Source organism: Erithacus rubecula (genome assembly GCF_903797595.1).
Source record: "Erithacus rubecula genome assembly, chromosome: 16".
Lineage (NCBI taxonomy): Eukaryota > Metazoa > Chordata > Aves > Passeriformes > Muscicapidae > Erithacus > Erithacus rubecula.
Window position 1 is genome coordinate 5,669,414 of NC_136668.1, and position 25,910 is coordinate 5,695,323.

At 46.3% G+C, this 25,910-nt stretch overlaps 1 protein-coding gene across 5 annotated transcripts in view; it reads right to left on the minus strand.

The window, feature by feature from the left end:
• Positions 1 to 6,249: 6,249 nt before the first annotated feature.
• The window catches only part of SLIT3 (slit guidance ligand 3), a 463,958-nt gene continuing 444,297 nt past the window's right edge, over positions 6,250 to 25,910 (minus strand). For 3 of the 5 annotated variants that reach the window (XM_079319921.1, XM_079319920.1, XM_079319924.1), the window contains 4 exons: positions 16,174 to 16,328; positions 13,621 to 13,906; positions 11,281 to 11,489; positions 6,250 to 9,513 (listed from right to left, as the gene is read on the minus strand). In XM_079319921.1, the coding sequence (XP_079176047.1) occupies positions 9,272 to 9,513; positions 11,281 to 11,489; positions 13,621 to 13,906; positions 16,174 to 16,328 (892 nt within the window). In that variant the 3' untranslated portion in view covers positions 6,250 to 9,271. The remainder of the gene's footprint in view (positions 9,514 to 11,280; positions 11,490 to 13,620; positions 13,907 to 16,173; positions 16,329 to 25,910) is intronic. The other 2 variants (XM_079319922.1, XM_079319923.1) reach the window with 1 other exon arrangement.

The following is a 25,910-nucleotide window of genomic DNA, read 5'->3' on the forward strand; positions in this document are numbered from 1 at the left end:
ACTGTGCACAAGGAATGAGCGCTGTCGGTGCGTGTCACACCCACACACTGTGCACAATGATGAGCGCTGTCAGCGTGTCACACCTGCACACTGTGCACAAGGAATGAGCGCTGTCGGTGCGTGTCACATCCGCACACTGTGCACAAGGAATGAGCGCTGTCGGTGTGTGTCCCACCCGCGCAATGTGCACAAGGAATGAGCGCTGTCGGTGCGTGTCACACCCGCACACTGTGCACAAGGAATGAGCGCTGTCGGTGTGTCACACCCGCGCACACTGTGCACAAGGAATGAGCGCTGTCGGTGTGTGTCCCACCCGCGCAATGTGCACAAGGAATGAGCGCTGTCGGTGCGTGTCACACCCGCACACTGTGCACAAGGAATGAGCGCTGTCGGTGTGTGTCACACCCGCACACTGTGCACAAGGAATGAGCACTGTCAGTGTGTCACACCCGCGCAATGTGCACAAGGAATGAGCGCTGTCGGTGCGTGTCACACCCGCACACACTGTGCACAAGGAATGAGCGCTGTCGGTGCGTGTCACACCCGCACACACTGTGCACAAGGAATGAGCGCTGTCGGTGCATGTCACACCCGCACACACTGTGCACAAGGAATGAGCGCTGTCGGTGCGTGTCACACCCGCGCACACTGTGCACAAGGAATGAGCGCTGTCAGTGTGTCACACCCGCGCACTGCACAAGGAATGAGCACTGTCGGTGCGTATCACACCCACGCACTGCACAAGGAATGAGCGCTGTCGGTGCGTGTCACACCCGTTCGAGGGCTGTGCCCTCTCTCCTGACTGTCTGCAGCCAGAGGGAAACCCACTGCCAGTGGCAGGACATGCTGAGGCCTCCCACCCACTGCTCACAGCCCTGCGCTTTCCAGAAGAATTCATAATGGGCTTTTTCCACTTTCTCACCTCTCCTTTGTGATTAAGTACCATGTAATTATAGATCAGTTGTTGTGACCTGGGATGAACCTGGAAGCTCTGGTCTAGGAGGAGGATTTGGGGATAATCTCTGTCTTGGACGCTGAAATTTCTTTGTGTCTGGAGTTTAGCTTTGGAAAATGTTTTTTTTTTAAATAACCATTCACAAACCAAGGAAAGACTAAATGCTCAGTTTCCTGACCATGAGGTTTACTCACAAACCTGTTGTGTAAGGACAGGAGCCATGTGTTTTCATCCTCTCTTCCCCTACTGCTCCTGAACACGTAAAACCTGTCATATATTTATTTCATTTTAATCCAGAATCTTACATTAAAAAGCTGAAATTCTCATTTGGATGCCCTTTCCCATTTATCATGTTTCCTTTCTGAAATATCTGTATTTGGAAAACTTACTCTGAAGTCTTCTAAGTGTTCATTTCTCATCCTTTAAAGGAAGTTCAGAGTGTATTAGCAAGGCTGCATAACTTCTCTCTTTCTATAAGCTACATGTCATTGTGGAAATTCCCGTGTGTAACTCTCCAAGTGAGGAAATTTTGGTGTGGTTTTGTGGTTTTTCACTGCAATGTAGTTTACTATGGAAACATTAAACACAAGCATTTACATATGTGTTAGGGAATACAAGACTTTAGCTTCTACCTGGAAGTTAACTTGCTCATAAATATACATAGTGATTGGAAAAGAGTCTGTAATTTCCTGCCTGTCACCAGACTGTGCAGTGTGGAATGTTTGGTGTAAAATGAGCTATCCGGTGTCTTGCAGACATCTCTGGTGGGGCTGGGGAAAACAGATCTGCAGGGGAGATTTTTTATTGCCTTAATACTGGGGCTTTTTTCCCCAGCACTGACACTCTGACTGTTTCCTACACACCTTCTAGAGGAAATGAAATACCATCCCTGGGAAGTGCTGGTAATAAATACAGACATGCAACCCAGAAAACTAAGAAAAAACATAGTGTACAGCCTGACAGCTGCTTGATTCCTGCTGTCTTGAAACAGGCAGAAAAGTTCCTGACCCAGCCTTTCACTGAGGAAAGAATAACTCTCCCTTTCCAGCAAAGCAGATTCACTGACTGCTTTCCCAGCCTCTGTCTCTGTCAGGGACAAAAATGCATATTTTGTGCATGAGTTTTAGGAGCAAGTTCTGAATTTTAATACCCACTTTAAGCTGTTGTATCAAGCAAACCCTCTTAGCTCATCTACCCATGTGAAAAATTGGAATAGATAAAGGGCTCTATGATAATGAATGAGCTAAGGGCTGTTCAGTTAAGAACAAGATCAGAAAATCTGAAGTTTGAGTTTCTTCACAATAAGCTGCAGTGTTTTATCTGAATGTCACAGCTAAGACAGAATATGTGAAATAAAACTACAAAAAATGAAACTGAGATCAATGCTCAGCTATCTTTAGTTCATCTCAGAGCTGAGGTTTAGCTCAAACTGAAGTTTAACACAGGCCTGTGAGAGGCTCAGAACATTAATTGATTTGCAGAGCAATTGATTTATAAGTTATGAGCACTTTGAGATTGGAGTTATTTATATGTCAGTCAACACACTGCTTGGAAAAGCCCCAAGGAAGAATAAATAAATCTGAAGGTGAATGTATGATCAGCTATATAAATATAAATGTATGTATATATACACACACACTTCTATAACTACTGTCCTAAAGTATTATGCAGTATCTTTGGGTAATGAAATGAGAGCATTCTACATGAATTATATATCTGAAGGCAAGGACTTTTTAAAAAATCAGTATTACTGGGGTGAAATGAAAATTGTTTCATTGCTATATAAGAATCTCATTTATTTATTGGTGTGACCAACTTTGTCTTGGCGCCATAAATCACACTTTGGTGTTTACCTCAACATAGTAAATAAGAAAAATATTAAAACTCCCCCATCCCCCAACGGTTCAATGAATGCTTTATCAGGAGAAACTAGGGCAGGTTAAGAGATGCAAAATATGCTGGTGTGTAATTAAGGAAGTTTAAGCTGCTTTGTAAGAACTGCCTGTTGTGCCTGCTCTTATCACATGCTAGGTGAAAGCCTGATATTATCTCGTGCTGCAAAGTCCCCACCTAAACTAACTTGTGGCATTTGGTTTCTGTCACTTTGCTGTGCAAGAACTGTCAAAGGCAGGGCTGAGGCTTTTGCCTGTCGAGGTTTTAACCCCAGCCAGCAGTCAAACCCTCACAGCCCCTCCCTCACTCCCCTTTCAGCAGGATTGGGAAGAGAACTGGAAGGGTAAAAGTGAGAAAATACTTGGAATTAGTTTAATTGGAAAAGTAAAAGGTGTGCATGCAAGCAAAGCAAAACAAGGAATGAATTCACTGCTTCCCATGGGTGTTCAGCCATCTCCAGGGGACCAGGGCTCCATCACATGTGACAGTGACTTGGGGAGATGAACACCATCACTCCAAACATACCCCCTTCCTCCAGCAGAGGAGCTGCTTAAATGCTGCTGGTGGAAGATTAGCTGGAGGGCTGGACCACTGAAAATGGCCTGGTTCCCTGTCAGTTTTGAGCTATCCCCTGAACACTCATTAATACACTTTCCTCCCACCCACACCTCAGAGGTAGGATATGCACTTTTCCTCCCCATATAAGGCACAGCCTTGTAAAAGATTATTTTTATTGAAAAGGAGTGATTCCTGTGCCGTGGGGACAAACCTCATAGACAAGTCAGAGAAGGCACTGTCATCCCCAGACTACCTTGAGCATTCCTGTGCTTTGAAAGCTCAGAAGCCCTGGGAAGGGAGAAGGTCAAGAGATCACATAGAACAAGATACAAAGCTGTGCAAGTCTCACTTCTGTTCCTCCTGCTTGTGAGACCGCGGGGTGCCCCCTGCACGGGTAAGGGTAAGCTGCTCATACTAAAGGTACTGCTTGTACTGCCTGTGTGCTCCTTCCATGCCCGAGGAGTTCCTTGCTGCCTGCAGGGCTCTTGGAGGAGCAGCTGTGCTTTCTTCACGGAGCAGAGGTGTCACAGGCTGTGGGGTGTGTGCCTCCCAGCCTGGAGACCCTGCTGGGTAATGAACTCTGCAGTGCTTTTGCCTTGTGTGAGCAAACAGGAGCAGAATTGGGGTAGAAGCAGCAGAATCAGTTGTTATTGCATAAGGTGCTAGCATGGAAACAATCAACCTCAACAGCAGCCGTGTGACACTGACGTCAGAGCACTGTCCTGAGGCTGCCACAGTGAATAGGCACAAGCTGTCCCATATGCCAGCACATGGAGCTCTTGTCCTGCTGCCAGGTATGATGCTGGTGAAGTGTTGGACACCTTTGGGTTTCACCTGCTCTCCTGGGCCTCATCAGGAGCAGCTGCTGCCACTTCATGCAGTTTCCTGGGGTAAACCCACAGTGATCCCATGTCATGTTGAGGGGACAGCAAGGACTCCTGTCATCACATGTGAACAATGCTGAGGTTGATGGCTCAGGATCAGTAAAACCTGAGAAGTTATTATTTAAAACTTGCCAGAAAATCTATGTGTCACATATACACGTGCTCCTGTGATGAGCAGCTGAGGGCTCTGGGCTTGGAGGGAAGGAGACTGAGGCATGGCCTCATTACGCTCTGCACTTCCTCTGAGGAGGAGACTTGGAGGTGCTGAGCTTTCCTCCCCAGGATCCAGACAGCAGGCATGGGAAAGATTCACTGCTGCACCAGGGAGGTTTATACAGGACACCAGGGAACATTTTTTTGTGGAAAGCCTAGAACAGGCTTCCTGGAGAGGCAGTCATACCCCAGCCTGGCAGTGCTTGAGGCATTTGGACAGTGCCCTCAACAACGGGCTGTGACTCCGGCAGCCCTGAGTTGCTCGGGCAATTGGACCAAATGGCTGTTGTAGGTCCCTTCCCATCGAAATATTCCATTCCATTCCATTCCATTCCATTCCATTCCATTCCATTCCATTCCATTCCATTCCATTCCATTCCATTCCCAGCGGAGCGGGCCGGTTCGCCCTGCGGCGCCACCTGCTGGCGGGTCCCGCTCACCTCCGCCTTTCTGGAAAGCTGCGAAGCGCATCCTGAAAAACACCTGGGAAAAACACTTGGAAAACAACGATACCGGACTGGCCACCCAGTGCTACGCCTGCTGCGCCTTAAACCAAGGCATCGGGAGCACCTTGGGCTCGGCAAAGCTGAGCCAGCTCCGCCTGTCCGCCCACTGGAGTAGAAACTTTAGGAGGTGACTCCTAAAAGAATTCACAGAGACCAGAAGCGACAGGGCCCCAGAGAACAACGCAAACCCCGCAGCCAACCACCGTGCGGGCAGCAGCTCCATCCAAATATTCCCTGCCGCCCAGAAAACACGGAGATAAGGGAGCGTGGGACAGATCGCTTCCCGCGCTGTTCGCCTCGTCCCAGCGGCTGGTGAGCGGCACCCGGCGCGGCGCAAGCAGCAGCACAGACAGCAGCGCTGCATCCTCAGGCTGCGCTTCCTTGAGCTGCACAGCCACGAGCAATGCAAACAAACTGTTCAGCAAGGGCAGCCGCTACCCAGACGTTTTCGAACGCTTCCCTGCTAGCTTTTTTAGTGAGCTCAGCTGGGTTTGCTTTAGGTGAAAATGCTGCCATCTGCTACAATTATGTAATTAACCTTCATAGTTCAGACTTAATGATGCTCATTAAGGTTGAGTGTTTTTATTGGCTAACTGCTGTCACCAGCTTTGCATGGAACTCTTAAGGGCCATAGTTTGACGAATAATTAGCAGTATGTGAGTGTTGCACAGGGGCATTGGTGAGAGAAGGCAGAGGACTAGGTGGGAACTTCATTTTATTCTATGCTAAGGCTGGAATGCAATGAATAACAGAAGTCGGTTACAGCTGGGTCACTAATAATAATCACAGTGGTGTGGCAGCAGATTTGGAGTGTGTGTGTGTGTCATGGATCCCTTCCATCCATGGCTGGCTGTGTGACTTCCATTTCCTCAGCCTTACCTCTTCCAGCTCCATTCCCAGTATTTCTTCATTTATTCTAGTATTAATTAATGAGTGTGTTTTTGCTGCAGGCTTTTCTCAATTTAAAAAATGTGGCACATGAAGTTTTAATTAAAGAAAATGCCCAGGATCGAAAACCGTGTGGTTTAATTTGCCTGTGCATATAAGATTCCTAAAATATTAGGTTGTGATGCCATAAAAAATTTTAACTAGTGTACATACCACCTTTAACTACAGCTGTTCTTTGACTTTGTCCAAGAGGAGTGTCTGTCCCCATAATTTCCTGTGAACTACCTCGTGGATGCTGAAGGTTGGACTCAATACCTTAAATACACAGAGAAATAATCTGCATCACAAGGTGTTACAATCTTCCATAACCCAACAATTTATTTAAACTTACATCACAATGAGAATCTAATAATAAAATACATCAGTTCACACCAGTCTGCATTGCCATTTTTAAAGGGTAAGCATCTTTCTTCACTTTATATTAAAACTTTCTGGAGGTAAAAACTACTGCATTGTACCCACAGTTCTTGAAATCTATTGTAACATTAGGCAAGTTACAAAGGAACTTTCAGAGCTAATTACACTTCAGTTAACCTCACATTTTTGGCACATCTGAATGCTTTTTTTATTTTCTTCTTAAAATAATTATATAGCAAGTCAGAGAATCATAGACATAAAGCATCACTATACAGTGGCAAGTGCTGCCTAAAAGCATACAAAAATTGCATCATTTGGTTACAAAATAGGTATTTTCTTAGTTCTGTATCCCAGCTCTTAGCACTGAAGTGCCATGACAGGCACAAGGGCAGGCCTTGCTGAATTGTTGCTGGTCCCTTTGCTGCAAGGCTTGGCTTAAGTAAATCCCAGAGTGATGTGTTAACAAGATGTTGATGGCTTTTGCCTTGCCAGGCGTTGCTTTCAAAGCACCCTCAGCAGGTGTGAGGCCACCCGTAAATGTCACCCTCTTTGTCACAGTGCTGCTGCTCCAGTGACAGGGTGAACACAGGTTTGGACAGGTTCAAGAGGGGCTGTGTTTCTGCAGCTACAAATCTGAGGGCTGGTGAGCCACTGCTAGGCTGGATTTCTTCTGCCTGGCACCATGTTTTTAAGCAGGAACGAAACATTAATGGTAGTGGTGTGCCTAGCACGTATTTGTACAAGTGTTCGCATGAATTTTTAAAGCATGTAGGTTGTGGTTTAGGTGATTTTTGTTGTAGATCACAAACTCCAGCTGCTATGAGCTGCTGATGTTATATTAGAAGTAAAAAGCAGTCCATGGTACTTGCAACCAGGGTTAGTTTTTTCCTGGTTTTTGAGCTGTACTGTATTAGAGTCTGGCACATTAAGTAGTGATTGTTTTATGTTTCACTGATTGCCAGCTCCATGTACTGATGTTTATTTTGATGATTTTTTGAGATGGCTGTTACATTGGTTATGTCCCTTCTGCTCACGTTGCTCTGGTCGTAACAGAGAAATATGAATGAACTGCTGCAGTTAAGGAGAGAATAACGTAGCAGAAGAACAATAAACATGTTACAGCTTTCTGGCTGGCTTATAGACACATAGTCTCTTTGCTTTAGTGGGAAATAAACATTTCTACTTGTCATGACAAGACATGACATTGCATTCTGTGCATTCTTCCAAAGCCGAAATCAAACCAAAGTCCCATTTTCTTGATTCAACTTTCCTGTTCCTCCTTTGCTGAATCCCCAGATCTGAAAGCCTTTTGGTGAGACTAGTAAGCGTTCCCAGGACTTTATGGCTGCTAGAAAGCATCTCTGACTACCTTTCTTAGAGACAGAGAACTTGAATAAAGGATCATAATACTTATTCCATTAGAGAAAAAAAGAAAGAAATTACAAATAGAATAGTTGTTGATGGGGAGGTTAGAAACTTACAGTAACAGAAAATTCAAGGTAACCATCATGCTCTTTGAATGTATGTCCTGACTCTGAAAGGCAGCCCTGACAAAAACCCTTCAAGAATCAAACTCACTCCCAGAGTAATTTTTTTCCCTCACATCCACAGTGAGAATGAATCCCTGCACTGATTTCCACTTCCTAGTCAGCAGTTGCCCTGAACACAGCCCAGGTGAGTGGGGGTCCTGCAGGAGGCAGGACACGGAGCAGGTGAAGAGCTTTTGGAGCAGGTCAGGCTGCACGGTGAGAGCTGTGACATCCCTCCCTGCAGGGCAGCACTGCTGGGGCAGACAGGTGTCTGCTGAATACCTTCTCATGGATTTAGTGCAACTTCTGCTGGCTTGGAAAGCTGTGGGGAGGCAGGCAGCTGCTCAGAGCCAGCAGCTCACACCCGTGGCTCAAGTGACAGTGGCAGTAAAAGCTGATATGTTGCAGGTGCGTTCTGGCACCTGCGGTATTTTCATGCTCTTTACAACCTTTGCAAGTTAAAGTGTCAAGGTGTGATAAACAATGTAGCAGTGCATTCCTTACATTTCATATACAAAAAAGGGCTCAAGACTGAGAGCAAGAAGGCACAAACTTGGGAAATAACATAGCTGAGGAGTTTACACAAAAGTACTATGTCATTTATTAGGCATCACTTAGCACTTATTTCACATTTTTGCCCCCAAATTACCCAAAGCAACATAAATTTCTCCACTTCCTTTCCCTTTGCACCCTCCTTTTGGATAAAGCTGCCTGTGCTCTATAGATACAGTTGCTGCAGAATATAATGTGAACACAGATAAATACAACATACACAGCAAAAAAATGTATTATAGTATTACAATAGTCAAATAATGTAATTAGCCTCAAGCTCCGGCAGTGCCTGTGCGCTCCAGGGAACCAGTTCACGACCAGCAGGCGGGGCCACTGTACAGGAGCAAACCAGCATGGGCAGTGTTGGGAAGAGAAGGGGCTGGGGAGGCTCTCAGGTGCCTGGATGCAGTCGGTCACGGGGATCTGCTCACCTGGCACTCCCAGCCAGGGCTCGGAGCTTTCTTCAGCCCGTGTCAGTCCAGCGGCGGGTCCTTGGAACACCTTTCCTTGAACATCTGGTCATTGTGCATACATGTAAAGTCACCCCACATTCCTCCTGTTAGGCTATGTTTTCTTTATATATATAATTTTTTTTTTTTAACCTTTTAGCTTTTGAAATTTTTTTTTCTTACAACTGTTAAAAAAGTTTCATGGTAAAAATAGCTCACTATATGATACATATACCCAAAGTGGTGCGATACTTTATATAATAAAAGATGAAAATAGTCACTTTCCATAATAAAAATAAGTTCTATTTTTTGCTTATTTTACAATATACTTAATAATTCTTCTCTTCTTCTTCACTCTGCAAGTAAATAGGTCCCATTTTGCTAACGCTTCTGAGTCGATTAAAGTGGCCAGAGAGCGGAGAATGGCTTATAAGCACTTTGAGCAGCCGCACTCCACGTGTCTCTCCAGTTCTTCCGTGAAGGTGGAGCCATCCAGGCACTGGAAGAAGTATTTCCTCCTCTTGCTGCGCAGGGGCACGCAGCAGTGGCCGGCGCCGCAGCTGCCGCGGCACTCCAGCCGCGCCACCTTGGAGGCGCTGGCGCACGAGGTGTAGCCCTGCTGCTTGCGCACCACTTCTCGAACGATGTCTCCTTGGCACAGGTTCTCTGCTGGGGCAACAGAGGGGGAAAGGATGAGAAAGGTGGGAACTGTTTTGCTGCATGTCAGTGAGCGGCCCTGGATTCATAATGTGATATAGGATGTAATTCGTGTGAAGTCGTAAATTAATGTAGAATAAGCAATGTCTGTATGAATAAAATAATAAAAGACTTAAAACTCAAAAGCTGCGAGGGGAGGAACACGGATTGCTTAATCGCAACACTGTAACTGCCAACAAAATCTGAAGAGCCAGGGTAGCAAGACAACTGACATATCTGCAGTAGAGATGGCTTTGTCCAGGGGACACCCAAACGGTAAGAGCCCAGTAAGCACCCACAATTAAGATAATCAGAGGCATCAGGAAAAATACATCCAAATGCTAGCTTCTTCTTGTAAACCAAAATCTGCAAATTATTTCTCAGTTCCATCTTCCGCTAAACCTGAACCTGCCTTCATCAGAATTCATCATCTCCCAGAATACGGTTTTGTCCAGCCCAGTGCAGTGGAAGAAAACCACATGAATATGCAGAACGATGAAAGAAGACAAAAACCTCTGCTCCGGGCAAGGAAAAATGATATAAAAACTGGGCTAACTAAAGCGGTTTTGTGAACATTTGGGATCAGGAGCAGTAGAGGTCAGATCATTGTGTGTTCACCCGGTGCTGACCCCGGGCTCGGTGCTGTCCCTTTTTTGATTGTGCCTATCAAGGACCATATTTCGGTTGCAAAATAAATATCGCTTATTTTAGTCATATTTAATTCGGCTTGATCTCGTTTTTATCTGTAACAATAATGTGATTCAAGGCAAACAGATGGCACGAGAAGAACCTTAATGTTTTATTGCTTTGTACCTGCCACCACAACAGAGCTTGTCTGCACCAATGTGTAATATCCGGTGCAAGGCCGAGGCCAAGCAGGCCTGCTGGCTTTGATCAGCAGCCTGGAAGTGTTTTAATGAATGCTGAGTGCTGAGTCCTGCAACACTCCTGCAAAATAAGAATTAGTTTTACCATGTCTGCTTCTCCAGAGCAAAGGTCAGCCTGCTCTGTGTGACACTAGTGGTCTGGGATACTTGAAAGTATCTGTGCTGTTCTGCAGTCCTTGTGCAGCAGCCAGATATATTTTGGCGATGGGCATGTGTAAAATGTGGAAAGTCTGTGGTTCATGCACAGGAAAGGGACAACCTAAATAAAAATAATACAATCCAGCTCCTTCCTTCTGAACAAGAGCAAAAAAAGGCAAAATGGATGCAGTTAAAACTCAGTGAGTTTCCAGGGAGTCTTCTCAGGTCAGGGCAGAAGAGCTGGGCCTCTGCCCTTGTAGGACAGTCCAGCGTGACCTGTGGGATTCCCCTGGAAACCTGCCCAAGCTGAAGGAGTGAGCTGAGAATCTCTCATGCCACTTCAGAGCAGCAGTTCCTCCTTGTAAGACCTCCCTTCCCAGCACTGCAAATAACTGATCCCTGCTTGCTGAGGGTAAACCTCACAACCTCTTCTTTAAACATCCCACCCAAATCCTGGGAGCAGCAAAGCTCGAGGATTCAGGAGACAGAGAATAAAACTCTTTGCTCCATGTCCCGGTTTCTCGATATGATAGCAGCTACCTACTGTTGTGTGGTTCTGTTGTCCCTGTACTGCTCTGCAGAGGCTGGCTTAGCTTTCTTTATCTTCTATTTGCCATTGCCCCCAGGTCTGAGTTGCAGGGGAGAGAGGTGCAGGTGTGAATTAGGTGTAAAGCAGGAATGCAGCAGCACAGCTCCAGCCCGGGGCCAAGCCTACCTCTGTCACAGAGCTCTCCGCTGTAGCCGGGGTCACATTCACAGTAGGGCTCCCCATGCTCCGAGACCTTACACTGCCCGTGGCTGCATTTCAGAGTCCTGCAGGGGCTTGAGGAATTGTTCTTCTTGTCACAGTAGGTGCCCGTGTAGCCCTCCATGCACTTGCAGGTGTAAGCAGCGCCGGCTGCCGTGCACTTACCGTGCAGACACCTGGGGAAACAGAAGCCTTTAGAGCTGCTCTTTGCCACACGTGGAAGTTCCTGTTCCCAGAAATGTTTGATTTTGGCATTCCTATCCATTTAATTCCAAGACACTAATCCAAAAACAGCAGCTCAGTGTCAAACACTCTGGAGAAAACTTTGATTTTTCAGTGAATACTGGATAACATTCAGAGAATACATTTAGAATTTGTGAATCTAGGTAGAAAACATTAGGCTCTTCCATGAGCACAGACCAAGGCTTGGCATGCACACGAGACAGCACACATTTATAGCACCAGCACGTGGAACTAAGTGCCAACAATCAAGCTGCATGCCCAGGCTTCCTGAGCAGATTACTGTACAAATAATATCAGGTGATGAAAACCAGTGTGATAAATGAAGGTGCCTGTGGCAAAGCTATGCACAGACTTATCAGCAGGCACCTGTAGTCGAGGGTTCCCTGGCCCCTGAGGTTTGCAGCGAGCTTTGGCATTTCCGAGGAACACCACAGGGTGGGGTGCTGATCCTTAGCAAGTTCACTGACACTGTCTCCTCTTCTGGGGCAGGGGCAGACTTGAAATGGGCTGAGAACAGCGAGAAAAGCAACTCTCTCCCACCAAGGCAAAGCTGCTCAGGGCTTATAAACCTTTGGCATAAAGTAACTTGACATAAGCCCATCTCTCTCTTATTTTTATTTTCTCTCTACTTTAAAATTATTCCCTGTTTATGTTGAATTTTTGTACATTTAATTTTTAAGCTTTGAACTAAAAAGGAGAGATTATAAGAGCAGTTTCAGTCAGGTCCAGACATGCAAAATACTGTAATGAAGGGAGTCACAGTCCGTATGGAGCAGTATTTTCTGCCACACGAACCAGAGGTTACCTGATCTCTACCAGGTGCATTTCCTCAGTGAGATTAACCTGTGAGTGTTGGAGCAGACACCTGCCAGCAGGGCTCCACACTGCCCTGGATACACCGGGCAGGGCTTTAGGGAGCCAGCTCCAAAAGGCTGAAGTGATTCAGGAAAGGTGGGACAGTGTCCAAGCATTAAAAATACACACAGCTACTTTCCTTAGCAAGGGGCTTGCTCATCATTGCCTCACCCTCCCTGGACTGAGAGAAACAATCCCTCATCCTGTAAACATCTGGAGCTCCCTTATTTTTCTCTGTCCAACCACAGCAGCTTTGTGTTGACATTGGAAATTCAAGGAAACATTTGGGTCTTCATACCTTTGGTTTGTAAACTGTCAGGTGCTTTTCAACACCTTCCAGACTTCAGTACTTTGCAGAATTAGAACCAGAAGCAAGTCTAAAATGGTACCTTTGCCAGGTTAAATTTCTGAGAGTGATTATTCACTGCATCAATTTACCTGTCAAAAGCATGTGCTCATGAAAAGCGCCTTCCAAGACAGCAACTGAAGGAACTTCTAAAACAAAAGTACTTCCATCTGCTTATGAAACAACACTGAAATATGCAGCCTGCTGCTCTGCACGGGACTGTTTCCTGTGTATTGGCCATAAGAAAGCTATTCATCCTGTGTTTCTGATGGAGATGTGGTTATTGAGCCTTTGAACTGTAAATACTTTACACTCACGCTCCCTTCACATGCAACACCATGCTATCCTTTAAACTTGCACTTTAAAGGGCTGTTTCAAAGTGTAGTATTTAAGGCAGCTATTTGGGAAATTTAAAACTGCTCACACTGGAGTGTATAATGGTCTTCAGGGAGTAAGTTTGAAGACTGGGCTCAGTGCTGCTGGGAGAACACCCCAAAATGTGTAGCTCCCCCACACAGGCAGCTCTGCTCTGGATACTTGCAGGCACTCACCTCCTGGGGTTAAGCCATGCCCATTAACAGGAGGTTTTGTATTTTAATGTGTAGAGTCACAGCTGAAGGTATGACCTGCAGCATTAACACCTGAACTCCTTCAGGACCACGAGCTCCTTTGGTGAGTCAGCAACATCTGAACAAGAAGTGGAAATTGAGAGCTGCCACAGATACAGACTCACAACTGTCAATAACCTCAGGTGGGGACCCAGCACCTCCAAACACAGTCAGATGTGGTTTTGCAAGATGAAATATGAAATATGCATTAGCTGTAAAGCTTTTGCTCTCCCATCACTATTTGTTTGAGCTTACTTGTGGTTAAGACATGGATCTCCAATTTCCTGGTCACACAGAGGGCCCATCCAGCCTGGGTGACACTCACAGATCACACTGGTTTTCTCCAGGGATCGGCAGATCCCGTGCTTGCAGATGTTGCAGGATTTGCAGCCAGGAAGGACTCCCAGGGACTGCTGTGGTAAATCCTTGAAATCCTGCAGCTCATTGTTGATTCTGACATCATGAATGCACCCATGAAAACCATTTGGTGTCTTGTCTGCACCCTGGCGCAGGGATGATAATCCAGTAGAGGTTGGGATCCCTTCAGATAAAAGCAAAAGGGGAAGGTTCACTTACACTTACAATGATAATATTTAAATTGTAATTGCTGAAACTTCTTTAGTCACAGCCCCTTAAAATCTTTGAATAATTAATTTGCATAGGACCTTTTAAAGGTAGCACAATCTCATTGCTCATTCTGGAAATGGAAAGGAAAAAAATAAACTCACTTGCCCAATAAACTGTAAGAAGTATGTGACCAAAACCAAACAAACAAAGAAACAAACAACAAAACAAACAAACAAAAAAACCTCAACCAAACAAAGAAACCCAGACAAACCAAACCAAACCAAACCAAACCAAACCAAACCAAACCAAACCAAACCAAACCAAACCAAACTTTTTTTTTTTTTTTTTTGCCTGGTAACCACGTGTTCCTGTCCTTTGATAATGTTCCTTCTCTCTACAGTTTAATAGCAATTATTCTTCTGAAAGGTTTGAGAATGCCTTCATTTGGCTTTACTGGATCACAGTGTTAAGAGAGGGAGTGGTAAGAGTGTATCCCATGGAAAATAGTGCAGGAAAGCTCTAAAGACAGGGAACAGCACTTCAAGGGCCAAGCCAAGGCTTTGTGGTGAGCACCTCCCATCTTGTGCAAGTGATTGGAAGGGCTCACACAGCTGGATGAAGAACAGGCAGGTTCTTTTGGATGTTGTTTTATACCTTCCCCACTGATGCCAGCTTGGATGTACAGCTGCATTAACACAGGCAGCTTTTCAGCTATGTGAGGCCTCTGAACTTGCTGTCTATAAGTAATGCCACTGTTAAAGGTGGTCCTAGAACAAATCCAGCATCTGTTTAACTGTGTGTTAGGAGGAAAGTTGCTAGAACAGGTGATGTGGTTGTGAGGTGGACAAAACTGTGAGCATCTGAAGGTTCAGGTCTGTATAAACCTTACTGTAGGTCAGGAGCAATTGCTCTGGGGTAATTTAGGCAACTAGAACTAAAATCACCTGCAGAGGAAGGGCAGCTGGCTTCCATGGGAGGGCTGCACATGAAGAGGTGGCACATGAAGAACGGGGGGTTTAGAAAGAAGCAAGAAGAATTTTAATAGGCAACAGCAAAAGTCTTTACTGAGGCCATGAATCCTGGTATCCAACAGTTCTTTATTCCAGACCTCAGGTTTTTCCTGAAAATTTGTTAGGTACCTTTTGAGAATTAGTATTGATCCATGATGCTCATCCATTAACAAAACTTTTCTATGGGATTAGTTCCCAAGTTCCCTGTGTATAAATTGCTGCAGGATTGGTGTCTTTTGTGCTGTGCTAAAGGGAGAAATGTGATGGCCTCTGCACCAGCAGATAATCTTTGATGCACAATGCTCTTTAATAGCCTGTGACATTCTTAATAGAAGCCAATTATAAAGGTTCAGCTCTGTACAAAGCAAGATTAGCCGGTTTTCTGTTTTACAAGGGCAATATTTAGGGTTCTTTTAGAAAAGTGTTATTAAAGAAAATTATTTAGAAAAGCCTTGACCAGCACCAACTGAAGTTGGTAAGAGTTTCTACTATTGGCTGTGAGTTGGCATCAATGATCTCATTAGAAAAGGCTCAAAGATTTTCTGAATCTATTACCATTCTGCTGACTTTTGTATTTGGAATAGGCTGATTAAAAATTCAATAACTCCGTGTCACTGAGAGAGAGATTTCAACATTCAGTCCAGAATAGAACTAGGGGGGTTCTGGCAAAAACAATCCAGTGGGCAGGAGCCAGCCTTTGTTCTGTCTCTTGTAACCAGACACCTAATCAGTACTATAGTCATTATTCTGGGCATTGTTCCCCTACCCCATTTGGCCTCTTCTTCCCTTCAGATTTAGTACTTAATGTGAAAAAATTTCTTAACTGAGGTTTGGTCAATTCTAATATCTGTCTGAAACTGTGGCTTCAGTTTCCAATGAGAAAACTATTAACCAACATGCTCTTAGCTTGTATGTTAAGATGTTTTTTAATCACACATCTCTTTCTCCCCCAATTTTCAGACCTCTATAAAGCTTCCAGCAGAAATACTGCTCAGTTATGGTATATTTAAACCCACTGACTATTATTGCTTTTTTTGCCATGACAATTTGTGATACCCCCACTGATCCACTTCAGCCATGACACCTTGGTGCCAGCCAGTTCTGGAAGCTTCTGAACTGCCAAGTGGGCTGTTCCTGCAGTGGCTCTATGAGAGCTCTCTCCATAGGATGGAAGATGATTTGTTTCTGAGAAAACATGTTAAAACCTCAATTCTAGAGCAACTCATGGTACCTCCAATGTAGAGGGGTGTGTTGAGGCTGACAGAAGACTGTTTCTGGAGCTTTCCCAGACTCTTGGGAGCCCCCTTGTCCACCACCAGGTTCAGGGTTTGATTCAGCATCACGAGTTCCACACTATGAAATTGCCCATCATTTATTGTTTCCACACTAAAAAGTAAGAGGGGAAAAAAAAAAGAATTAGAAGATGAACAAGGAACAGCCTGTGATTCTGTGACATCCTGTGTCCCTGTGGTACACCTTGCACAGCCCAGCTCTGGAGTGCTCTGGAGTTTGCAGTCAGGGTGTTCCTCCAGCAGGGAGGAACAGACTGACACTGATCCTGTGCAGACAGTGCTGACACATGTGGAACACTTCAGAGGGCAGCTAAGCAGGAGAGCAGCCACTCCAGTTGTTTTTCCCAGGGCAGAAAAGCAACTGTGTAGCTACATGGCACACTGGCTTTGGTGACAAAATCTACCAAAAAATCCCATCCTGTGCTCTCAGCCACAGCTTGCTGCTCTCTGTGACACTGCTTGGGGCTCATGCTGCAGGCTGGATCACTGAAATAATTTTTTAAAATTCTCATATGGGTGGTTTAAACTCAAATAATCTCACATGGGTCAGGAGAGATTGCAGTGTGGGGTGAGGCAGCAGAAGCCTCTGAAACCAGCATCTCCTCACAGCAGAAGTGTTCTGGAACTATGAACTGAGGAGTAAGGACAGACTAAAGTTCTGAAAGCCAGAGAGGGATTTAGGAGGTTTTGGCTTATAAATGGCCCATGTGCTTTGTTCAATAGCAGACAATCCTACCTGAACATGAGGAAAAATGACAAATTGCTACTCCTTTTTAAGGTTAATGTGTAGATTGAAGCTTGAAGATAAAACAATAGGAATTGTTGGGTGGTGAGGCAGGGAGCAGGCAGCCATCTGAGCAGACAAGATGTTATAGTAGTGTGTATTTATTGCTTTGTTTCTAACACTGATTTTTCAGATGCATGAAGCCTGCAGCAACCTCCTAGTCTGCACCTCAAACCATCTTTACCTTCATCTCCTGTGCACTCCTCCAGACATTAAAAGGTGCACCATTCCATTTGCATCATGCTAACATTTTTTTTTTATTTTCAGAGTAGCTTCAGCTCTCAAACTTTTATGCTGCATGGTGAAATTCTCTGAAACAACCCAATGGTTTAATGCACTCCTGGAAGCAGGGAGGGGCAAGGGTGGGATTAACTGCTCTTAAGAAAAGAGGGTTTCAAACCAGGGTGGTAGTCACAGATCTGATGGGATTTTCCCACTGCTGTAGGTGTAATTAAAAAGCACAGTATCTGTTCCACGTGCACTCAGACATCAGGGCATAATGACAATCTGATAACAGTAGTGGTAGGTCTGGAATGAGCCTGTGGGCTCTGTGAACTGCCCACATGCACAGAACACTCCCTTCGGGCTGGGGGTGCTGTTATGTGTGGGCAGTGACAGAGCACACCAGCTTTGGGCATCCTGAGACACTGCCTGGACAACAGCCTGCATTTGGGATTGCTGCACATGTGGTGCACACCACAGCACAGTGTCAAACTTTGGGTTTCTGCTCATTCAAATAAGCACAAGCTCAGCATCCTCTCACAGGAAGTTAAAAATTCACAGGTCAGGTTCCCTTCAGGTGATTTGTAAATTTGCAAGGTGTGTCTCAGAGCGGTTTACCCACACTTTCTTCTCTGTCAGTGGAGAGGAAGAAACACACTCATCTCTAAATGTGAATCACCTTTTAGATGTGACCAGCTCTCAAGCTAGATGACATGCTGTGCCCGTCTTTAGCACCCAGTCCTGCAGGGCTGATGTGTAAGGCTATTGCAGCAAGCAAAGAGGACCTTCACAAACAGATTACATGCCTTGGAGATTACTGGAATTCAGTTATTGCTGGAAGAAGTTTCATTTTAATAGTGTTTTATGGTAGACCTGACATAAGCAATTGTCCTTGAGTGATGTCAGGCAGCAAGTCAGCACTGCAGGCATTTCTGGGGATGTGCTGTTTGAGAGGAGCACACTGCTGTTCCAGACTGGAGCTGGCCTCTGCAGTGCTGCTCTCCCCACAGGTTTTTGGGATGAATCACAAACACACAGGCCTTCAAAACTTCATGTAAGGTTACACAGGTCATCAGGTAACAGCCAGCAGTATATGAGCACCTTTATGGTGTGGCTTTACATAAATAAACGAGCTAGTTCTGCCACAGAAAGGTTCACAGGAAAGCTCTGCTGGCTTAATCACTCATTCCTGACCTGCAGGGGAACACTGGGCTGTGGCTGCTGCCCATGTTCAAGATGGTGAGAGAGCCCTGGGGAGAACTCAGGAACCTGGAGCTGATGATACAGTTCCAAGTGTTTTAAAGAAAAAACACGAAGGCTTGACACTGAACAAAAATGCAATGCAGTTGGTCCAGTAGACACTCTGGATCACAGCAGTTATATCAGGGCCCTGGCAAAGGCAGTGAGTTTGTGGGCCAGGAGAGGCAGAGGATGTGTGCTGGACTCACGGCCAAGGGGCTGAGCCTGTGCCCCTGGGAAGGGCCAGCCTGTCCCACTGCACCCCACTGCTCTGCAGCCTGGGGCACTGCACATTGTGCACTGGCAACTCAAGGAAGTTTGGAACCAGCTGGTCTGAACCTGGAGTTTAGGTACTCTGGAATTCTGCTAAGTGTCTGCTGTGTTACAAGGAGCAGCTGTGCTCGGGCAAGACCAGCTGGGTGATCCCTCTGTGCTCCCTGCTTATCTCACTGCTCCCTGCAATGCCTGATTCCCAGGGGGAAACACTCAGACCTCCAGCTGAAAGGTGTGAGATAAATGGAAATGCACACGTGTAATGGTTAATCTGTGCCGAAGTGCCAATGAAAGGGAGAAGTGGAGCCAAGCCCCGTGGGCTGTGAGAGCTGAGCACTGTGGAGGTGGGATGGATAGCTGTAGGATTTGGAACCCTTCTCCAGGAGGATCAATAGCTGAAGCTAACACACAAACCACATGGTTATCTGCATGAGGCCAAGCTATGGCCATGTGTCAGAGGACAACATTATCACATCTGGCAGCACTGGCTCTTCCCAGAGCCAGGATTTCACAGGCATCCATCACCTACTCTCCACAGAGTGTACTTTTTCCAGATTATGCCTTGACTAGCAGGCAAACAAAAGTCTGTATGTCCTGGGAATGGGAGCAGCCACCCCACATGGTGCTGATGCCTTTCAGCACACCCAGAGCTGGTATTTTTGTTGGAAAGGGAGTGAGAGGTCCCAGTCTGCAGGAACACATGGATGAGTATTACTCTATTCTGATTCTTTCACTTTTTAACCCGGAATTAAAATAATCTTTGCCTGAACTTTGAGAAACAAAGTAACTCACAGCCATCACACAACACTGCAGTTTTGTAAAACAGATAAAGTTAGAACAGGCAAAGCACTCATTTGCTGTTTGAGAAGACACAGAGATATGATAGAAGAGCTGCATGTGGACAGCCAGGATGACAGGAAATCCCCAGCCAGCAGATACTTGTGTGAGAGCACTTACTGCTGTTGCTGCTGACGGAAAGGCATTCGGGCGCCTTAGGATTCTGAGATGGAGACAATCTTGGGGGAGAGGCCAGTGTTGAGAGAAAAGCTGCACGAACTCTCCTCAGAGCCTTCGGAGCCCCGGCAGCGGTCGGAGACAGCTGGAGACAGTGGCTTGGCCGGGGATGAAGGGCGGCGGCGCAGAGCAGCACACGCTGCGCGCTGCTCCCATCGGGGCCCCGCAGAGCCGCCCTGCGAGGGATCCTGTGCAAACCCCACTGAATCCCACTGGGATCAGCGCTCCTACACGGCTCTTCCTTCTGGGGCCGCCGCGGGACGGACACGCCCGCCTACAGTCGGGGTTTATGGGGCCACCCCGCACCGAGCTGCCCGCTCCGAACGTGGCGGGATACGGGCTGGGAATGCGGGATGAGAGCGGGGAATGCGGGATACGGGCTGGGAATGCGGGATGGGAGCAGGGAATGCGGGATACGGGCTGGGAATGCGGGATGGGTGCAGAGAATGCGGGCTAAGAGCAGGAAATGCGAGATGAGAGCGGGGAATACGGGATACGGGCAGGAAATGCGGGATATGGGCAGGGAATGTGGGATACGGGCCGAGAATGTGAAGTGTGGGCCGGGAATTCAGGATGAGAGCCGGGAATGCGGTCCGGGAGCGCGTGCAGCGGCGCGGACGGGCAGCAGAGGGCGCCATGGCACCGCGAGCCGAGCGGCGACAGCCCCGCTCTCAGCCCCGCTCCCGCTCCCGCTCCCGTTCCTGTTCCCAGCCCCATTCCCGGCCCCGCTCCCGTTCCCAGCCCCATTCCTGGTCCCGCTCCCAGCCCCATTCCCGGCCCTGTTCCCGTTCCCTGCCCCGCTCCCGTTCCTGCTCCGCCCGGGCTGCCCCGAGTCACAGTAAAGCCGAATCAACCCGTGCGAGCGAGCACCACGAGGGACCGAAAGGTGCGGCAGGAAGAGGAGCTGGAGCCGCACCCGTGCCTTTCCCGGGGCGCTAACAAACCCTGTGCCGCTCCTGACATCTTCCCAAGCCGCTAATACAGCCAGCAAAATTTAGCTGCCTTCCAACCGCAGCGTTTTGTGCCAACGCCACTGGATATTGTATAGTTTCCTACATATTCTTGTTGAAAAAGGGCAAGGAATTATGATTAAGGACTATATATTTGAAGTGTAAGCAAGGATTTCCAGGAATTTAATAATTAAACTTGCTGAAAAGTAAGGAGCAAAAGGAAGTGAAAGTTTCCCCTAAAGCAAAAGGATTTGTCAGGAGCCAGGCACTGCTGCTCTGGGTCGTGCTCGGCAGCTGCTGAGGACACACCTGGTCTGGCATTTCCCCACTGGGCTCATCTGCAGCACCCATCCTCTCTCTCTCCTCCATCACACTCGTCTTTCCACAGCCCACTTTACATGCCTTGCACAGCCCAGTACATTGCTCTTACTGGGGTTACCCTCACGGAGAGCTGGCCATGGCATCTGGTCAAATTTGGCAAAAAGAGGAGGAAAATACTGGGACGTGAGGAGAGCCCAGCTTCCAAAGCCCTGGGTCCAGCAGCTTGTGTTCCCCCTGAGCTGCTCTCAGGAAGGGAGGCCACTGGAGAGGGCTCTATGGAGAGACACAGAGCTTTCCTCTGCTCCCCTCTGCCCGAGCAGCTCCAGCGGGGTGAGCCAGTGGAGCCATTGCACAGGGCACTGCACACAGTGCACACAGCCTCTGCTGGGAGCTCAGACTCCACTACACAGAGAGGCCAAGGCAAAGGGAGGGGTATTAAGCATAAAACCCCAGGGAATACAGGAAGGAACTGATTTCCACTCTCATTTTTCAGCTATTTCTCTTCTCCCCCCAATATATTTTCTTTCCTCTCTACTCCAGCCCCAAGCACACACAGATGTTTTAAACACTGACTCCCCTTACTCTAATACCCATGAGATATTTAGAGCCGAGCCACTATAAATATGCCAGTGAACAGAAATGCATTAAAGGATTAAAGCATTCAGTTGGAACTTGTAAAATTTGGGCTTTGAGGTCAGGCTTTTTTTTTCACTGTCTAGTAATATACCTTTATTGTAGACAGCAGAGAACAGCAGGGCAGAGGAGTCAAACCCAAAAATAGCTTTAAGTATCACAGCAAACTATGTCACTGAGGAGATATATAACCATCAATTATGCAAATGAGAACATTAATTCATTAGCTACAGTCTCCGGATTTTCCTGACCTCTGTCTTAATGGGTACACGCCTCATTTGACACACAAAACAAAGGAAACACAAGGATGGTAAGAGACTGGGGGGTGAAGGCCATGGGGAACACTGAACTTAGATAATTGAGAACATTAAAAGTAGAAGGCAATAAACAAGAATACATGTCCAAAAGAGTTTAAGGAGCTTACAGCACCAGAGAAGAGGTACCAAAATGAAAAGCTCAAGGTGAGAGCTGCAGGGAACTGTGCTGAGATGTCAGCAGTTGGGAGCTGTGAAACTCACACGGTGCCAGGCTGACTGCGGGTATCAGCAGTGATGGACTCTCACCTTTCCAAGCTACACTTACCTCCTACCCTTAGTTCCAGCTATAATCAGTCCTTGGCCTAAAATAGACTTAAACTTCTCCATGGCAACAAAGGCAAAATCATAATTGGAGTGGTGTTTGTGCTACCTCCACAATAACACATCACTTCAAGCACTATCATCTTCAGGAGCTGAATAAAAACCACATGTTGAGAAAAAAGTATGAAAAATGCTAATGAAACACAGGACTAGGGAAATAAGAGGTGAAAGGAATATTAAAGCACTCAAGTTCACTTTCAGCTTCAAATATACTCTTTTGTTATGTTCAATCCTGTTTTACATAACTTGAGTGTTAGGTCTTTCAGGCTGAGAGTACTCAACATTAAGAGTTTTTACCTTGATACCTCCATTTTAATTTGCTTGGTTTTATACCTTTTCTCCTACTGACAACTTTGTAGACCACCCAAATAAACCATCTTTCTCTTCCTGGTGTTTACAGCCCTTGAACACTGGCAGCTGATTACCATATCTCCCTTAATGATCGTTTGGCCAGGCTATGCATATCTAATTTCCAGCCATAATTCAATTCCTGCAGCACCCCTGCCAGCAGTGAAAGTCATTGTATTACAGACCTTCTAAAGGAAAAGCAAGGACCTTTTTTACACCCTTGCAACATGCAATTAACACAACCCCGACCCCCTTCCCTAGATGATTCATAAAAGGGTCAGACACTCGACCAGGGCAAACATTGCTTGTTTGCAGTGGGTTCTCACAGTGTCCCTGACCTGGGTGAGGTCTCACAGCTCCCTCCAGCCCCTCTGCTGGGAGCAGAAGCTGCTGTCTCCTGCACTTGCACCAGCAGAGCTGGATACCTCATTCTGCTGAGAATGTGTTAAAGCAAGTGCAATGGCAGTAAAACCAGCTGGAATGCACTTCTGAAGTCCAAGGTCTCTCCTGAGAGACAGATCAGAGTGTTGCTCCCTGCCCACCCTCTCCACCAGGATGCCCTGGCTCCTCACTGCACACACTGGCATCAGGAGCTGCCACATCCTGGTGTCCTCACACTGACATGCACCAGACAAAATAACAAACCCATGAAATACAGAGTGCAAAAAAAATCAATCAGAGATTCTGCAGTGCTATTGGGTCAGTGTGAAATCTGGTATCCTTATAAAAATGACACTATAAATAATAATTAATAAAAAAGCAGAGGGCAAGGCATGCCCTGGCACAGCAGCAGTGGCAGCCTGAGTGCCACGTCCTCCCCAGCATTGCATGGGTACAGCTGAGTGTCACACACAGGACAGGCTGTGACAGCCCCTGGCCCCACCAGGGCTTGGAACAGAGCAGGGTGCATGGGGTCACCTTCTAGAAAAACAGCTCTGCCACTCAGCTGGTTATCAAATCGCAGGTTCTGAAGAGAAAATCCCCCAGGTGTCTTCACAGAGTTGTTACATCAGGCAATACTTTAGGCCCTCTATCTCCTTCTCAGCTCTGGAAAATATGCAGGTATTAGCAGCAGGGAGTAGGGCTGCTGCAGAGTACAATTAACAGGGCATCCAGTCAGATTGAAAGAGAATGATGAGTTTTACCTGAAACGGGAGGTTAAGCCCAAAAAAAAAAAAAAATTAAGTAACGTCTATTTAGAAATTGTTTCCACCTCAGCTATGGCAACGTACCTACAGCTGGATCCTCTCCTTCCCCAGAAATGACCAAACCCATCAATGTTTGACAGCTGCCATGCCCACCTTTCCCCCCAGCACTGGGGCATGCTGGCAAACACTGAGCTGTGGGTCCCACTAGGAAGAAGCACAGAAATGACCATGCACAGACCCATCCTGCACCTCCTGATCTCCCTCAGCTCCAGGTCTGTGTGTGCTGCTTCCAACATCGATTGGATCCAGAGCCATAGATGGGATATGAATCTATCACACATGGTACACATCTAAACTTTGTGTTACTCATCATGTTCACAAGAAATTTACAGGCAGGAAAAAATAAACATATTAGCTTGCTACATGTTTTTGTAAGGCAAAAAACCTCACAATTCAAGACATGAGCCAGTCATTAGTGCACAGGAAGTTTATAAAGTAATTTTGACTATGATTAGGTTTATTCCATCAGTTTCTATTATGAAAACACTTCAACCTTCCTCTGATGGAATCAGTATTAACCAACTTTGGCAATGTTCTACTGAACCAGTGAGCTGTGGTGTAGCAGGAAAATACATTTAGAAGGTATTTGCAACCTTTCTCCAGGCTGGGCTCTGCTGACAGGGGATGCCTGAGTGCAGACCCACAGCTCCAGGCTCTGGCCCCTGAATAAGGTGACCTGGGATTCAGATCAGAGAATGTAACTTTTATTTTTGTCATTGCCACAGGACAAGTGGCTTTAGATGACCCATTCCTAACTGTCTGTACCTGGTACCACAGACAGGCCAGCACTGGGTCACTTTGTAAAAGGTTTTGTTTTCCTTTGGCAAAAAGCTCACTCTGAAACACCCTATACATGTGTGAGACATGAAGTGTGGGTCTGCAGCTTCTGGGCACTCAGACTTTGAGCTGAAGAGAATGAGCTGGGTGGAGACAGAGAGCAGATGAGAAACTGTCATTCTTGCAAGAGATACTGCAGAGATTTACAAAGAAAAAAATTAATTCAGCTTAACAAGATTTTGCCTGCAAAGTCCTTCGGCAGCCTAAAGGACAAAACTTTACCCTTCCTAAGCTTCAGCTCAGCAGGAAAAAACGTTTCCATGTTTCATGAAAGCAAATATTTGAATCTCAACCTAATGATAAAAGTTAAATGATATTTTAAGGTCTTGACCTTACATTTTCACTGTCGTACTGCACAAAAATCCAGGAAAAACTAGGAAATGCAATGTTTGTAGCTTGACAAGAACTCACACACTTGCCATTTTCCTCCCATTTAAATACTCCAGAGCCCTTTATAAAGGTAAAAAAATAACTCAGCTGTCCTTTGCCTTGGCTCATGCAAGATTTGTAAGTACATTCAGATTTTACAATTTTTCCTGTGCAGGTCAGAGATTAATGCCAGTTTCCTTCATTATATTTGATACAGAATCCATAAGGGGTACCTGAAAAATAAGGAGTGTGTGATAGAAAGAATAAAATGAATTGCAAATATGCAGAATTGTAAAGAGCTCAGTGATGCCTCACAGAAATGTCTGAAAAACAGCCTATTTAGAGCCCATGCAGAGTATCAAACAGGCATCCCACCAGGGATGGGCACAGCACAGGCTGCAGGCTGTGAAGGTGTTAGGAAGAAAAGGACCAGTCATGCAGTACACTCTGCAAAGACACTTTTGCCAAAAACTGAGTTTGACAAGCTCTAATAATGATCCTAAGAATAATTAATGTTCTCACTCCTCCAGCACATTCCTCCCCAGAAGGCAGAGAATTAATGGTGAAGCCTCCCAGGCTTTACTGCAGATAAGCAATATCAGCTGAAGAGACAATGGCACAAAATCCCTCTCTGTGGAAGGTGTGGATGTTCTTCCACCACCAAATCAAGTGTTCAACCTCAGGAATTTGAGTAGAGGACTGAAGTCCTTGGGGAGCAGCACGTCCATTCAGCAGTGGCATGGCCAGGGACAGTGCTGGACACCAAGTTCCAGCAGCTCCCAGGCTCCAGAGCCACAGGCACAGCCCGAGGGAGCTGAAGGGCACAGAAGTTTGCAGATG